General features: G+C 39.9%; 1 protein-coding gene across 5 annotated transcripts; it reads right to left on the minus strand.

Annotated features, from left to right (window-relative positions):
• Positions 1–7,829: 7,829 nt before the first annotated feature.
• Positions 7,830–11,911, minus strand: LOC129347249 (uncharacterized). 5 transcript variants are annotated; one of them, XM_055004109.1, is made up of 4 exons: positions 10,535–11,908; positions 10,105–10,191; positions 9,447–9,538; positions 7,830–9,351 (listed from the first exon to the last, which is right to left on the minus strand). In XM_055004109.1, the coding sequence occupies exons 2-4, from the start codon at positions 10,107–10,109 to the stop codon at positions 8,276–8,278; spliced, it is 1,173 nt and encodes a 390-aa protein (XP_054860084.1). In that variant the 5' UTR covers positions 10,110–10,191; positions 10,535–11,908; the 3' UTR covers positions 7,830–8,275. The 5 variants fall into 5 exon arrangements, with proteins under 5 accessions (XP_054860084.1, XP_054860081.1, XP_054860083.1 ...); XM_055004106.1 differs by lacking the exon at positions 10,105–10,191; XM_055004108.1 differs by having other exon boundaries at positions 7,830–9,538.
• Between the last annotated feature and the right edge of the window lie 4,898 nt (positions 11,912–16,809).

Raw genomic sequence — 16,809 nt, forward strand, 5'->3', positions numbered from 1 at the left:
GAAAGACTCTGATGGAAAAAGCTCCAATTAAATCTGGACTAGAGTTCACCAGAAGACATGTGGAGACTCTGAAGACACCTGGAAGAAGGTTCTTTGGTCTGAGGAGACCAGGATGGAGCTTTATGACCATCAGACTAGATGATATGTTTGATGGACACCAAACACTGAACATCATCACAAACACACCATCCCCACTGTGAAGCATGGTGGTGGCAGCATCATGACATGAAGCACGGTGGTAAATACTAGCTTGTAACTCCTTCAGAGGAGTCATAGGAGTCTTGGTGGCCTCCGTCTCTAGTCTCTCCTTCAGAGGAATCATAGGAGTCTTGGTGGCCTTCCTCTCTAGTCTCTTCCTCCTTCAGAGGAGTCATAGGAGTCTTGGTGGCCTCCCTCTCTAGTCTCTCAGGTCTTGAGGACATCCTGCTCTAGTCAGATTTATTCATGTTCCAGCTTCCTTCCATTTCTTAATGATGGATTTAACTGGACTCCAGGAGATCTTCATGAACTTTAAACGTTCTTGTATTGTCCTGACTGATGCTTTTCAACAAGCTTTCCTCAGAGTTTCTTGGTTCTTTAGTCTTCATGGTGTAGTTCTATCCAGGAGAACTGATCCACCAGAGACTGGACCTTCAGATCCAGGAATCTTTATCCTACAATCACTGACCTCAAATCATCCATTTACTGACTGATGACTTCTAGAACCAACTGGCTGCAGCTGAGTCCAATTAATTACTTTACAGGGAATGAATATTGATGAGATCATTAATTTCATTTTTCTTCCTAACTTTTAAATGATTGGCATCACTTTGTAGAAATCTGTTTTCACTTTCACACAAAAGAGTTTTGGTAGTTTCTTGTCCAAAAAGCCAAATTAAATTGACTATGATTCAGTGTTGAAAAGCAATAAAAGGAAACTGTTATGATTCCTGCTTCAGCCTCTGCCCTTCTTCCTCCTTCTCCCTCTTCTTCCTCCTTCTCCCTCTTCTTCCTCCTTCTCCCTCTTCTTCCTCCTTCTCCCTCTTCTTCCTCCTTCTCCCTCTTCTTCCTCCTTCTCCATCTTCTTCCTTCTTTCTCCTATTGTTCCTCATCAGTTTCTGTTTTGACCTGTCTCTCTCTCCCTCCTGTCTCTCTCTCCCTCCTGTCTCTCTCTCCCTGCTGTCTCTCTCTCCCTCCTGTCTCTCTCTCCCTCCTGTCTCTCTCTCCCTCCTGTCTGTCTCTCTCTCCCTCCTGTCTCTCTCTCCCTCCTGTCTGTCTCTCTCTCCCTCCTGTCTCTCTCTCCCTCCTGTCTCTCTCTCCCTCCTGTCTGTCTCTCTCTCCCTCCTGTCTCTCTCTCCCTCCTGTCTGTCTCTCTCTCCCTCCTGTCTCTCTCTCCCTCCTGTCTGTCTCTCTCTCCCTCCTGTCTCTCTCTCTCCCTCCTGTCTGTCTCTCTCTCCCTCCTGTCTGTCTCTCTCTCCCTCCTGTCTCTCTCTCCCTCCTGTCTCTCTCTCCCTCCTGTCTGTCTCTCTCTCTCCCTCCTGTCTCTCTCTCCCTCCTGTCTGTCTCTCTCTCCCTCCTGTCTCTCTCTCCCTCCTGTCTCTCTCTCCCTGTTCTCTCTCTCCCTGCTGTCTCTCTCTCCCTCCTGTCTCTCTCTCCCTCCTGTCTCTCTCTCCCTCCTGTCTCTCTCTCCCTCCTGTCTGTCTCTCTCTCCCTCCTGTCTCTCTCTCCCTCCTGTCTGTCTCTCTCTCCCTCCTGTCTCTCTCTCCCTCCTGTCTGTCTCTCTCTCCCTCCTGTCTCTCTCTCCCTCCTGTCTGTCTCTCTCTCCCTCCTGTCTGTCTCTCTCTCCCTCCTGTCTGTCTCTCTCTCCCTCCTGTCTGTCTCTCTCTCCCTCCTGTCTGTCTCTCTCTCCCTCCTGTCTCTCTCTCCCTGCTGTCTCTCTCTCCCTCCTGTCTGTCTCTCTCTCCCTGCTCACCTGTCTACATTCTACCTGCTGATTACTGTAATGAGGTTCAGCTGCAGTAATCAGTTCACTCTACTCTCCTGCTCACTGCTTCACCTCCAGCTATTTAAACTTGGTTCTTTCATTCACTCCTTGCTGGATCATAAAGACTCACTTCCCTTCACAGATTCTGCACCCCTCTTAGATTCTTTTTTCCCCACTGAGCTCTGCTTCCCTTTCGATGGCTTCAGCCCCATAGACTGTGATCCCCACTGATCCCAGTTTACCTCCAGCCTGCTATAGCCCCACCTGGACTCTGGTCCCCCCATCCCTGGATAACTGCCCCCAGCCTTCTGTCTGCCAGTTCTGTTCTCCTACCAGCTTCTGGATTCCCTGATCCCGCCTGCTTTGCCCCCTTAGTTCTGTTTCCCCTGGTTTTGTAAGTACATGACTTTGTTGTCTGGTTTAGTTTATCCCTGTTTGGGATTTGTAGTTTAGCAGTGGGATTTTGTAGGTTTAGTAACGCAGTTTATTCTAGTATTAGATTTGGTTTAGTTTATCTCCTGGTTTGTTTTCTCTTTTCTGTATTGGTGGGGATACTTTATACAGACACTGTAAAGGCAGCATTTAACTGGGTCACACCGTCAACTTTGAGACTGCTGAGATCAGAAAACAACTGAAGCCGTCACAAAGTTCCATCTTTGAACATGTTAACATTAAAAACTGATAATCCAGAAGTCAACTAGGGATATTTTCTGAATCACATGTAATAATACAAAGCTAAACATGTAGAATACTTTAATATGAAATGCTTGGTCATAAAAATGAAAAAGGGCCATTTTCGTAGAATTTTCATAGCTAATTGAGCAGGTTTGACAAGTTAAACCTCACCAAACTAAAATATTAACAGATAATCTGATCCAAGTAGAGTTCTGGCGTTTCCAAGCTTCTCTTTCATATTTCAACCATCCATCCACCCTGATCTCCTCCACATGCATTTCTAACTCTACTTTAATTATATCCAGATTCTGAATTAATGTCATGATGAGAAATGACAGAAAAGTTCAGGTTTTTGTCTTTAACAGTTCCTCAGATATTGTTGTTCAAATGGACTCAGATTTAAATGCGAAAAAACCTGATGAAAGAAGATTGGTGGGTGATTTTAAAATAAACTGTCTTGGTAAGTATTTAACATATCGAGCTAAAACTGGACATATATTTTTATAAATATCCAGGGTTCATGACAGCAAAGTTTGAAGTAAATGCAGTGAGAGTGGAGCAGAAAGAACCTGATGATGTCGCCTATTTAACCCCCTGCTAGATATAAAACAACAAGATTCATTCAGACGTCTCAAAAGCTGCACCAAGAAAACCAGATTTTTTGGGGGTGTTTTGGATGAAACTAAAAGGTTCTTTGAGCTTCTACTGCAGGAAAATTAGTTTTAGTTTGTTGCAGAAAAACACACAAAAAAGGCTTTTTACCAACTTGTCCTTTGTATATTTGTTCTTTTGCTAGCTAAGGTAGCGGCTAACCAAACAGAACCAATAAAACCATTGTTTTTCTTTATCTCTTTAAGTATTTGTAAGATGGAGCTAAAATTCCACAGATATCTTTATAAAAATCTACAGTTTATGATAGAAAAGTTTCAGGTAGATGCAGAGATAGTTGAGCAGAGATAACCTGGTGGAACTGAGATGGAAAAAACTCTTAGTTGATGTGACGAGCAAACAGTGGCCTATTTAAACTGAACTGAATTCATTTGCATGTTTCAAAAACTGCACAAAGAAAATCTGATTTTTTTGGGGGGTGTTTTGGATGAACCAAAAGGTTGTTTGAGCTTCTACTGTAGATTTTTTTTTTGTTGTTGTTGTTGCACAGAGACAGAAAAAAAGACTTTTTAACAATTCGTCCTTCAAAGATTTGTTCTTTTCTGAGCTAAGGTAGCGGCTAACTGACTGAATCGAACAGAACCATTTTTCTCTTTATCGCTCTAAGTATTTGTTATATGAAGCTAAAAATTCCCAGATATCTTTATAAAATACTATCGTTTAAAATAGAAAAGTTTCAAGTAAATGCAGAGATAGTTGAGCAGAAAGAACCAGATGATGTCACCTATTTAACCATCGACTAGACATAAAACAATTCATTTGCATGTCTCAAAGACTGCACAAAGAAAATCAGATTTTTTTTGGGTGTTGGATAAAGCAAATGGCTCTTTGAGCTTCTACTGCAGAGAAAGTTTTTTGTTGCACAAAAACACTAAGACTGAGTTTTTGACAGCTTGTCCTTTGTATATTGGTTCTTTTGTGAGCAAAGGTAGTGGCTAACTGACTGCACTGTTAGAACCGTTTTTCTCTTTAAGTATTTGTTATATGAAGCTAAAAATTCCCAGATATCTTTATAAAATGCTATCATTTAAAATAGAAAAGTTTCAAGTAAATGCAGATAGTTGAGCAGAAAGAACCAGATGATGTCGCCTATTTAATGCAGAGATGGTCAACTAGAAAGAATCTTAGATTAGAAGGTCTTTATTCTACTATTCATAAGTGCATTGAGATGATTTGCAGCGTTGAAATGAGACAAAAACACCAACAACTACTGAATGACTGAAGGCATCCCCAGAGGATGAACCCTTCTCCCTCCTGAACTCCCCTGCAGCGCCACCTACAGCTCAGACGTCCATTAGCTCAGTTACTGGAAACCTTTTGTCTTCTTCTTTCTGTCCTCGACTTGTTCGTCCTCCCATCGTTATCTGCCAGTTTTTCCCTGAGACAAACCACCACCTCCTTCTCTTTTCACTTCTGTTCATTATATAAAAACATAAAAGCTTCTTTCTCTGCTGCCAGTAGAAAGAAAATGTGTTTTTTTCCTCGCTGTCTGGGTCCCTGCTGCTCTGCTGGCTGCTCCCCCTCCTTCCTCTTTGCTTTTGCTGGCTCTGCTTTCATTGCAGCTCCCCCATCCTCCCTCCGTCTTCCCTCTGGAGAATAGGGGTCATTGCACAAATGATTACTCAGACCCCGGTCGCCATGGCAATGCTGCCGTGTAACGGGCGACAGGCATGCATCGAGCACGGCAAAGACGCCGATTAGTAAGCCGGCGATGGAGAAAAAGCAAAGCGCTGCCTTTGTGTGGCTTCGTTTTGCCTCCATTTTTTCTCTTTTTTTTTTCTCCAGTGTCTCCAGCTAACTGGGGTGGAGGAACGAAGGGAGGGGAGGCAGCGAAACAGAAAGAAAAGCCTGCAAACATTCTGCTCACAGCCCTCCAGCTTTGTCTGCTCTTTCTTTCTCGCCTCCTGAGTCTGAATGAAGACGGCTGTCGGGTTTAGAAAAACGGTTCCAACGGTTCTGCAGCAGATCTGCTCCGTTAGCTGCTACCTTAGCCCAGAAAAGAACAAAAACACCAAGGAAGGCTTGTTAGAAAGCCATTCTTTGTGTTTTTATGCAACAAAAAAGCTCATTTTTCTGCAGTTGAAGCTCAAACAAACATTTAGTTCATCCAAAATACAAAAAAATCAGGTTTTCTTTGTGCAGCTTTTGAGACATAAACAAGCGACTGTTGGTTCGTTATTTCAGCTCATAATGAGTTAATCATCGGGTTCTTTGTGTTCAGCTACCTCTGCATTCACTTGAGACTTTTCTATCATCAACTACAGATATTTATTAACCCATTTTAAAGTTTAAAGTTTTTAAAGTATAGACCTGTTTTAAAGTTTGAAAATGTGGGGGAAAAAATATATTTTCACAGTGAAACTTCTGATGTCCACATTTTCAACATTTTTGGGAAATCTATGAACATTTTTTGGTGGGAAAAAAAGAAAAAAATTATTCTTTAAGAACATTCACAAAAAAATCAACCAAAACTCCAGCGAATTTTGCTGGATTTTGGTTGATTTTTTTTTCTGAATGTTCTTAAAGAAAATATTAGAAGTTTTACTGCTATATATGGAATCACTTCAGATATTTTTAGAATTTTTTTTTTAAAGATTTTTAATCATTTTTTGAAAATATTTACAAGAATTTTCTTGCCAAATTTGGGGATTTTTTTTTCAAAATAAAACTTTTAAGGAATTATTGGAATTTTCTTCCTGAAGGTTTGGCAAATTTTCAGAAATTTGGGGGATTTTTTTTGCTGAGTTTTTGGATTTTATTCAGACAAGGAAGCAATATTTTTCGGTGCCCATAAATGACGACAACAGGAGGGTTAAAGCCAGAAATGTGTAGGGAGGAGGTTGAGGTGGATGGACGGGTCAACAAAACGTTGGACTTTAACCATCTGTAATGTTGGACAGGTGGTTCAAATATGGAAAAAAATAATTGAAAATTCCATCCTTGACCTCAAATTAACAACAAAATTAATAATCCAGAAGTCAACTAGTGATATTTTCTGAACCACATGTAGCTGCAGGTCACAATAATACAAAACTAAACATGTAGAATACTTTAAATATGAAATACTGGGTCACAAAAATGAAAAAAAGCATTTTTGTTCTCTTATTTCTCATCATGTCATTGATTCAGAATCTGTAATATTGGACAGTAGATCAAATAATCTCTGATTATGGAGGAGTTGAAGTCGAAGTATCAAAAAATGAAATTGCTATGAAAAGTTTCACCTTTGAGCTCATATTAACAACAAACTGATAAAGCAGAATCAACTAGTGATATTTTCTGGTCTGAGAATGAAAACTGTTCCCATATTTTTAAAACAATATTTTCTTAGTTATTTTGAGAACCATGTTGAACCTCCAGAACTCTGCTTGGATCAGATTATCTACTAATATTTGGGTTTTTGTGGTTCAACCTGTCAAACCTGCTCAATCAGTTATGAAAGTTCAGCTAAAACAACTTCATTATGTTTTTGTTATCTGGTATTTCAAATTAAGAAGTTTTCTAGGTGTTTTGACATTGCTGTTTTTATCTTTAATAGTTCCTCGGTTATTGTCGTAGCTTTAAATTTCAACGTCTTCAATATCTTCAGGAGTTTACCAAAAAGTTTCGGCTTCTGTGACCTAAAATTGCATTAATGTGTTAATAAAAGGCCAAAAGACAGACAAAAGCGCTGATGTTGGTGTGAACCAGCTCCAGTTTTGTTGGTCTGAAGGATTTTAATGTAATTCATGAGTGTTTCTCAGGATATCATGTAGACGAATCTTGAGCTGAAACACAAAGAACCGAAAAAACATTCTGTTAGTTGGACATCTGACAGCTGGAAGCAGCTGTCCAGACCTAACAGCGACCGTCCTGACTGTAATCTGATCCACGTATTTAACTCTCAGGCTGCAGTTTTTATCCTGCAAACATCCAGAAAACGCTGCAGATCTCAGAGAGTGTCGAATATTCCCAAAGCAGCGAACGCCTCACGCTCACAATTCAGACATACAAATAAAACTTCACATGTTAAACACAGATTCTACAGATTCTGAATCAATGACATGATGAGAAATAAGAGAGAAAATTTCAGGTTTTTATCTTTAATAGTTCCTCAGATATTGTTGAAGTAACCAGCAGACTTTGTAGGGTACGTATACTGGTGGTGGAGATTGTCCTGTTTAAAAACATCTAAAAACACACAAAAATACATGAAACACACTAGTTTTACCTCAAATGGAAGGTTTAAGATGTAATATTTCTCAAAAGAAAGTCTAATAGTTCCTCAGATGTTGTTCAAACAGACTCAGATTAAAATGTGAGAAAAAACCTGCTGAAAACAGGTCGACGGGCAGATTTTTAAACAAATATATCTGAAAGTATTTGATATATGAAGCTGAAATTACACAAATATCTTCACAAATATCTGTAGTTTATGATAGAAAAGTTTCAAGTAACTGCAGAAATAGAAATACAGAAAAAACTTGCTGAAGCAGTAACTGTGACTTGAACTGAAGCAAGAAAAGTCCGAGGCACTCTGTACTTACTCAATTAAAAGTCCTTTATTAGCTACATGGACACCACCAACATGTTTCGACACCAAGTCTTCGTCAGGGCAACATTTGTAAATGAACTGAACAGCAGGAAGTCTACTTTTAAAAAACACTTAACAGGAAGTCACATGATCGTGTGTGGTCATGTGACTCCACCCAAGTATTCATTCATAAAAGACAAATAAAATATATACACTTTGGAATATTTTCACAGAGCAATAGGCAAGCATATCATCCATAATGCATAAATAAAGCTCATTATGTAACACTATATTTCAATAATAAACCATGATGCATCATGTTAACATATAGAAGAAAATAAATAATGAAAAAATTACTGACTGCAAGGCACTGTGTGTAGAATAGGAAACAGTGGCATGAAACAGTGAGTAAACCCTCATCATCAAAGACAATCATTCAGAACACATTAATATATTTACAGAAACGGAGAAAAGTCTATTTCTTCATTTAGTCCAGGGAACACAGTTGCTTTCAAAGAGTGGATCCAGAAGGTTTCCCTCTGCAATAATCTTTTCAACCTGTCACCCCCTCGGGGAGTGTTCTCAATAACTTCAATTGCCATGATTGTGAGTTCATTAATGTTTGTGTGGGTCATGTTCTTGAAATGTTTTGCAATCGGATATTCCATGTTTCCTTTACGGATAGCATATTTGTGTTCTGCAAAACGCTCTTTCAGTTTTCTTTTTGTGCGACCAATGTAAAAACACCCACAAACACAGTCCAGTCGGTATACCACATGTGTTGTATTACAGTTTGCAAAAGAACGACATTTAAAAGTGTAGGTGCATGTAGAGTCCATAAAATGTGTAGAACGATTGATCTGTGTGCAATGGACACATGCCCCACATCTGAAGGTGCCAATGGGTTTTTTGAAAAAAGTCTCAAGTTTTGATGCTGGCAAATAGTTTTTGACGATTTTGTCCTTGAGGGTGGGGGCTTTTTTAAAGGCAAACCTGGGGGGCTCAGAGAACAAGGGGCCCAGTGAAGGGTCACAAGCCAGTATGGACCAGTTTTTTGTAATGGCGTTTTTGATTTTGTATGCCATGTTGCTGTACTGTAAAGTACAGAAAATTCTGTTTTTTGTTTGTGATGGAGCTCGCTGTCTCCTTATGAGAAGATTTCTTCTGTCCAAAGTTTTTGCTCGTGTTAGAGCCCCACTCAGTGTCTTTGCTTTGTAGCCCCTTTGAACGAACCGCTGTTGCATTTCCGTAGCTTGGGTATTAAAGTCCGTTTGAGAGTTGCAGATGCGCTTGAGACGTTGAAATTGCCCAAATGGAATGTTTTCAATGAGACTCTTAGGATGGAAGGATTCAGCATGTAAAACAGTATTTCGATCTGTACTTTTTCTGAACAGAGATGTGTGTATTGAGCCTTGTTCATCCAGTGATATTAGAAGGTCCAAGAAGTTTATTTCTTTGTTGCTGAATTCCAAACTGAGTTTGATGTTAGGATTAGTGCTGTTTAAATATTGATGAAATTCTTGAAGTTGTTCTGTTGTACCAGTAAAAATGAAGAAAAGGTCATCAATGTAACGACCATAGTATTTGATGAGCTGTTTGAAGGGGTTTTCAGTGCTGTGCACATACCTCTCTTCCCATAGCCCCAAAAATAATCCCGCATAGTTGGGGGCGTATGAAGCCCCCATGGCAGTCCCCTTGGTTTGTTGGTAGAGACGATCCTGGAATAGGAATATATTGTTATTGAGGGACCATTGGGTGAGAGAAACAACAAATTGTGTCGGAGGAGTCTCGGTGTTTGATCTTTTTTGTAAAAAATGTTCAAGGGCCTCTAGGCCTTCCTGGTGGTCAATATTTGAGTAAAGTGACTCAACATCCATGGTTGCTAAAATAGCATTTGGGGCTTGTTGCATTTCTTGAAGGTCCTTGAGTATATGTGTAGTATCTTGCAAATATGCTTTCAGTGACATTGTTAGGGGTTTGATAACAAAGTCTATATATTGAGAAGCTGGTTCTGTAATAGTGTCAATTCCGTTAATTATTGGTCTACCTGGGGGTGAATGAAGGTTTTTGTGTATTTTGGGAAGAAGATAAAAAGTTGCCAGTTTAGGGTTAGAGGGAGAGAGAAATTCAAATTCATTCTTGTTAATCCACTTATTTTCCAGTGCAGGGTTCAAAATTGCAAAAAGGTCTCTTTTTATGTTCTCAGTGGGGTTCGATTTGAGTGGCACATAATACTGTCTATTGTTTAATTGTTTTTGGGCTTCCATGATGTAATCATTCTTACCCCATATTACTGTAGCTCCCCCTTTATCCGCTCTTCTCACCACGATGTCTTCTTCTTTTTTAAGCCACACCATAGCTCGTCTTTCACCTGAGCACAAATTTGACGTAGTTGCTGTGTTATTTTGTAGAATCAAGTTGACATCATGATCGACTTTCTTCATAAATGCGTTTAAGCATGAGTTGTTACTCAGTGGGAAGAAGGTTGATTTTCGTTTAAAGTAGGATAGGGGCTGTGAAGGGTCCGTGGATGAAGTGGTACAGGGCGAGGGGTGTGTGTGGTACCATGTTTTTAAATGTAGGTTGCGGTAGAATTTATAGAGCTCTATTCTAGTTTGAAAACTATTGGTTATGTGAGTAGGTGCAAAAGATAATCCCCTTGATAGGAGTTTTTGACAGTCTGGTGGGAGAGGAACATTAGATATATTGATTACCGTTTGTGGTGGTGGTGGTAATTTTGATGGGGCTGTCGAGGTCTCAGCTGTCGTTTTCCTCCTCCCCCGTCTGCCCCGCCGTGTTTTCTTCCTGCGCCACTGTGAGGTGTCCGGGTTTTGTCTAAAAAATGAGAAGAACCAGCCAGACTTGTGTCAGAGCGGTCCTCGTCCTCACTTGTGGTGCTGCCCGGTAAGCTGAATGAGACTGTACGGCCGCGTCTCGGTGGTCCCCGGGTGTGCCGGCGCTGCCAAGAATAGATGGCTCCTTCATCATAATCTTTTTTGTCTCTTTGAAACTTATTCATTTTTGTACTTGTGATGGTCTTTGTCAGCTCACGTATGTCGTCGTTTATTTTACTTTCAGTGATAGCTGCTTCCTCCTTCTGTTGTTGTGTCACGTTGACAAGTGACAACTTCCGTTTTACTTCCGGTATCTTCTGTTTGATTTCTTCTCTTTGATTTTTTGCCTCATCAATCAGTAATAGCATCAGGTCAAAAGAGCATTTATTTAGTACGGACTCCCATTTTTGTTTAAATTCAAGGTTATCTTGTCCAAAGGATGGAAATTTATTTATCCGGAGCCCACGAGGTATGATGTTCTGCCGCCAGTAGTCGGATAGCGTTATTGCATGTAACTCCAGTTTCTTTTCTTTCTCAAGAAGTCTTTTAAGTTCATTGTAAGAAGGTAGTTCAGGTGAGCCTGGGTTTTCCATGCAGAATAAAGAGTCTTGTACAATAATATTGCGTCCTTCCTCTTGGGTAAAAAATAATGTGTTCTTAGATGGCTGTGTCATCTTGTGATCCAATAACGTCCAGGGTAAATTGAACGGAGCAACTCAACAAAAAACACCACGGCCCAGTGGTGGGTGAAGTAGAACTTTGCAAAAAAAGGGAGGATTGTTGAGTGCTGCTTATGGCTCCAAAACAGGTGTGAACAATGGGTAAAAAGCAGGTGCTCTACAAGGACCAGGCCCGCGGATGAATAGAAATACAGAAAAAACTTGCTGAAGCAGTAACTGTGACTTGAACTGAAGCAAGAAAAGTCCGAGGCACTCTGTACTTACTCAATTAAAAGTCCTTTATTAGCTACATGGACACCACCAACATGTTTCGACACCAAGTCTTCGTCAGGGCAACATTTGTAAATGAACTGAACAGCAGGAAGTCTACTTTTAAAAAACACTTAACAGGAAGTCACATGATCGTGTGTGGTCATGTGACTCCACCCAAGTATTCATTCATAAAAGACAAATAAAATATATACACTTTGGAATATTTTCACAGAGCAATAGGCAAGCATATCATCCATAATGCATAAATAAAGCTCATTATGTAACACTATATTTCAATAATAAACCATGATGCATCATGTTAACATATAGATGTGGGGCATGTGTCCATTGCACACAGATCAATCGTTCTACACATTTTATGGACTCTACATGCACCTACACTTTTAAATGTCGTTCTTTTGCAAACTGTAATACAACACATGTGGTATACCGACTGGACTGTGTTTGTGGGTGTTTTTACATTGGTCGCACAAAAAGAAAACTGAAAGAGCGTTTTGCAGAACACAAATATGCTATCCGTAAAGGAAACATGGAATATCCGATTGCAAAACATTTCAAGAACATGACCCACACAAACATTAATGAACTCACAATCATGGCAATTGAAGTTATTGAGAACACTCCCCGAGGGGGTGACAGGTTGAAAAGATTATTGCAGAGGGAAACCTTCTGGATCCACTCTTTGAAAGCAACTGTGTTCCCTGGACTAAATGAAGAAATAGACTTTTCTCCGTTTCTGTAAATATATTAATGTGTTCTGAATGATTGTCTTTGATGATGAGGGTTTACTCACTGTTTCATGCCACTGTTTCCTATTCTACACACAGTGCCTTGCAGTCAGTAATTTTTTCATTATTTATTTTCTTCTATATGTTAACATGATGCATCATGGTTTATTATTGAAATATAGTGTTACATAATGAGCTTTATTTATGCATTATGGATGATATGCTTGCCTATTGCTCTGTGAAAATATTCCAAAGTGTATATATTTTATTTGTCTTTTATGAATGAATACTTGGGTGGAGTCACATGACCACACACGATCATGTGACTTCCTGTTAAGTGTTTTTTAAAAGTAGACTTCCTGCTGTTCAGTTCATTTACAAATGTTGCCCTGACGAAGACTTGGTGTCGAAACATGTTGGTGGTGTCCATGTAGCTAATAAAGGACTTTTAATTGAGTAAGTACAGAGTGCCTCGGACTTTTCTTGCTTCAGTTCAAGTCACAGTTACTGCTTCAGCAAGTTTTTTCTGTATTTCTATTCATCCGCGGGCCTGGTCCTTGTAGAGCACCTGCTTTTTACCCATTGTTCACACCTGTTTTGGAGCCATAAGCAGCACTCAACAATCCTCCCTTTTTTTGCAAAGTTTAACTGCAGAAATAGTTGAGTGGAAAGAACCGGATGGGAAAACTTCTTTATTAGTTGATGTGACGAGCAAACAGTTGCCTATTTGAACCGAACTGAATGAATTTGCATATCTCAAAAGCTGCACAAAGAAAATCTAATTTTTAAAATCTGAATCAATGTCATGATCTGAAATAACAGAGAAAATTTCAGGTTTTTGTCTTTAATAGTTCCTCAGATATTGTTGTTCAAACAGACTCAGATTTAATGTGAGAAAAAACCTTCTTGAAGCGGGTCGACGGGTGATTTTTAAACCAATTTATTTCAAAAAGTGTTGGATATATGAGGCTAAAGTTACACAAATATCTTTATAAATATCCAAATTTTATGTTATAAAAGTTTCAGACAAATAAGAGATGGTTGAACAAGAAAATCTGGGGACTTTTGATGGATAAAAAATTTAAAAGTGACGCATTAAAAACGTTACTTAAAGTATGTAAGTACGGTCAGAAAAAAGTAGTACGTATACTCATGATTGTTGCACAATAATACAATTTATTTAAAGTTTCAGGTTTTTATCTTTAATTGTTCCTCAGATATTGTCGTTCAAACTGACAGATTTAAATGTGAGAAAAAAATCTGCTGAAAGTGGGTCAATGGGCAGATTTTGAATAAAATATCTTGATAAGTATTCCATATATGAAGCTAAAATTTCACAGATATCTTTATAAATATCTGCAGTTTATGATTAAAAATCAAGTTTAAAGCAAATCAGAGCTGGTCAAACTGCTGATTTTAGATGTTCTAACTCTTATAAAACAGTCCGTCCAGCTGTGTGAGAATTACAAAGATTTGTTGAAGCAATTTCACGGCTTCGTTGCTCCTCGATGACTAAAGTTGTTGTTGTTGCGTCATCAGACTGAAGGAGGCAATGAGGCGATCCGGGCCGAGGAGAATGTTCCATTAGGGCTGAATCACAACACAGCGTGAGCTATGAGTCCTGCCAATCAGCTGTGGAGGACGTTTGGTCCATCAGCTCCACGTCCACAAGGACCTTCAGGTTCCTGCTCAGAAAAAGACCTTGAAGAAGAAGAGAACACTGTTTATCTGACTTAAATGCCACAAAGCAAACCAGTGTTTTCACAACAACACACCCTAAGGTCAAGTTTCAATAAGACCTCCAGCTTCACTGTTGTTGTTTAGATGACGTTGTGTACTTTTGAGAAAACACCAAAATTAGGCTTTCAATCCAGTCTAATGATCATAATCACAAGATAGAGTCCGTTTAGTTGACATTAAATAGCATTTTTTTAAAGGTGTATTACATCAAACGTGCAGTTGATACTGAATCGTGGTTAGCAAACTGCACACCAACATAAAAATATCATCCCAAAAGTGAAGCACGGTGGTGGCAGCATCATTATTTTTGGGGTGCAGTTGTTGCCTCTGGGTCTGGATAGATCACCATCATTCAGGTCAAAAAGAATAAATAGTTTATGAAGGTATCGAACACAATAATGTCAGGATGGAGGTCCAGCTGAAGGCTACTAGTTGGATGATGCAGTAGAACAATGATCCAAACATGATGCTGCCACCACCATGCTTCACATCATGATGCTGCCACCACCGTGCTTCACATCATGATGCTGCCACCACCATGCTTCACATCATGATGCTGCCACCACCATGCTTCACATCATGATGCTGCCACCACCATGCTTCACAGTGGGAATTGTGTGTTTGTGATGATGTTCAGTTTTTGGTGTCCATCAAACACATCATCTAGTCTGATGGTCATAAAGCTCCATCCTGGTCTCCTCAGACCAAAGAACCTTCTTCCAGGTGTCTTCAGAGTCTCCACATGTCTTCTGGTGAACTCTAGTCCAGATTTAATTGGAGCTTTTTCCAACAGAGTCTTTCTCTTTGTCTCCATAAAGCTTTGACTGGTGAAGAACAGACAACAGTTGTTGGATGAACAGTTTCTAACATCTCAGCTGCTGAAGCTGGAACTCCTTCAGAGGAGTCATAGGAGTCTTGGTGGCCTCCCTCACTAGTCTCTTGCTATTTGTTATAACCATGATCACCCCATAACTTAACCACATGTTTATTAATGTAACTATGACCAAAAATGTTCTAAGCTTTTAACCAATCATATATTAGATAGACTTGTCTCCATGGTAACTGAGGAAATGGAGGAGACGCTTTAAACATGGAGTGAAAGACTCGTGTTTTAACCCAAACCATGACATTTTCCCAAACTCTAACCAAGCTATTTTGGTGCTGAACCTTCACCAGGCATCTAACTCGCTGTCTAGTTTGGTATTTTTCTGAAACCGAACCAGAAACTGAGTAAAAACCCAAAGTAAACAACGAAGGAAAACTAAATTGAATTAAAGCTGCAAGCAGCGTTGGACGGGTCCTTGCATCCGTGCGGCCCGACTGGCCCACGCATGTCCACCAGGAGGCGCTGCAACTGAGACAGTAAAGTTTCAGGCAGATTGGACCATGTACAGGCTACTTACACAGCACTTCCTGTTTCATGGTGAGAAATCCAAAATGGCTGCCAGGTGGCGCATAGATGTGATTTGGGCCGGACTCTGATCATACCTGTAAAATTTCAGGCAGATTGGAGCATGTACAGGCTGGCTACACAGCACTTCCTGTTTCATGGCGAGACATTCAAAATGGCCGCCAGGTGGTGCTATGACTGTGAGTGTACATCGACCTATGGACGTGATTAGGGCTGGACTCTGATCACACATGTAAAGTTTGAAGCAGATTGGAGCATGTACAGGCTAGTTAGATAGCACTTCCTGTTTCATGGCGAGACATTCAAAATGGTCGCATTGCACTGGTCACTATGGCCACGCCCTCAGACTTTTGCAGAGCATTTTGATAACTTTTGATCAACCATGACTGGTGTCCATCCTGACCAAATTTGAGCTCTCTCGTGGTTACGCTGTTTGAGTTAATAGCTTTTGAAAATGTCCAAAAATGACAAAATTGTCCAAAATATGAATCATATTTCAAAATGGCCGCATTCCGTGGCTCGCCATTTCCACGCCCTCAGACTATTGCGGAGCGTTTTGATAACTTTTGATCACCCATGACTGGAGTACATCCTGGCCAAATTTCAGCTCTGTCGGGGTTACGCTGTTTGAGTTTATAGATTTTGAAAAATGTCCAAAAATGACACAAAACTGTCCAAAATATGAGTCATAATTCAAAATAGCCGACTTCCTGTTGCATTATGGGTAATGATGCAAGAGGCTTTTTTGTGCGTCTTGATGAGTTACATATGTGTACTGAATTTCGTAGCTCTAGGTCAAACTCGGTCCGGGGGCTGAATTTTCTTAGTTTTCTAGGGGGCGCTATTGAGCCATTTTGGCACGCACGCATGCCATTTCCCTAAAATATCGAATTTTTCGCTGGTCCTGATGTGTGTGGCGATTTTCATGCGTTTTCGTGTATGTTTAGGGCGTCAAAAAGGCCGATTTCGACGCCTAAAAAGAAAGTATAATAATAACTAGAGAGGCGACACATTCACATAGAAAATCCAACAATTCCTTCTGTTTTTACAGTTTGTGACTCTGGTAAATGGTGTCATTTTTCAAAGCTGGTGGGTTTTGGGCTTCACAGATTGAACCTAAATGCTTTTCTTAAACAAACTGCTGAGCTGCTGCACAGTGAAATGTTTGAGTGGAGCTCAGGATGAAAGCATCAGAGCTGTTTTACATGTTTTTATGTTCAGCTAATATCATTTCCTCTGGACAATGTTTGTGGTGTTAGAAGTGGACGTTTGTAGGGAGTTTTCAGTTGTGATACTTTAATGCATAAATATTTGCAGTGGTGG

Source organism: Amphiprion ocellaris, chromosome 17 (genome assembly GCF_022539595.1).
Source record: "Amphiprion ocellaris isolate individual 3 ecotype Okinawa chromosome 17, ASM2253959v1, whole genome shotgun sequence".
NCBI classification, from domain to species: Eukaryota; Metazoa; Chordata; class Actinopteri; family Pomacentridae; genus Amphiprion; species Amphiprion ocellaris.

Coding starts and splice junctions, on each gene's coding strand:
- LOC129347249 (XM_055004106.1), bottom strand. CDS start 11,328: ATGACACAGCCATCTAAGAACACATTATTTTTTACCCAAGAGGAAGGA. Junction 9,539..10,534: donor TACCACCACCACCACAAACG/GTAATCAATATA, acceptor TTCCTATTCCAG/GATCGTCTCTACCAACAAAC. Junction 9,352..9,446: donor TTGGGGCTATGGGAAGAGAG/GTATGTGCACAG, acceptor CTGGTACAACAG/AACAACTTCAAGAATTTCAT.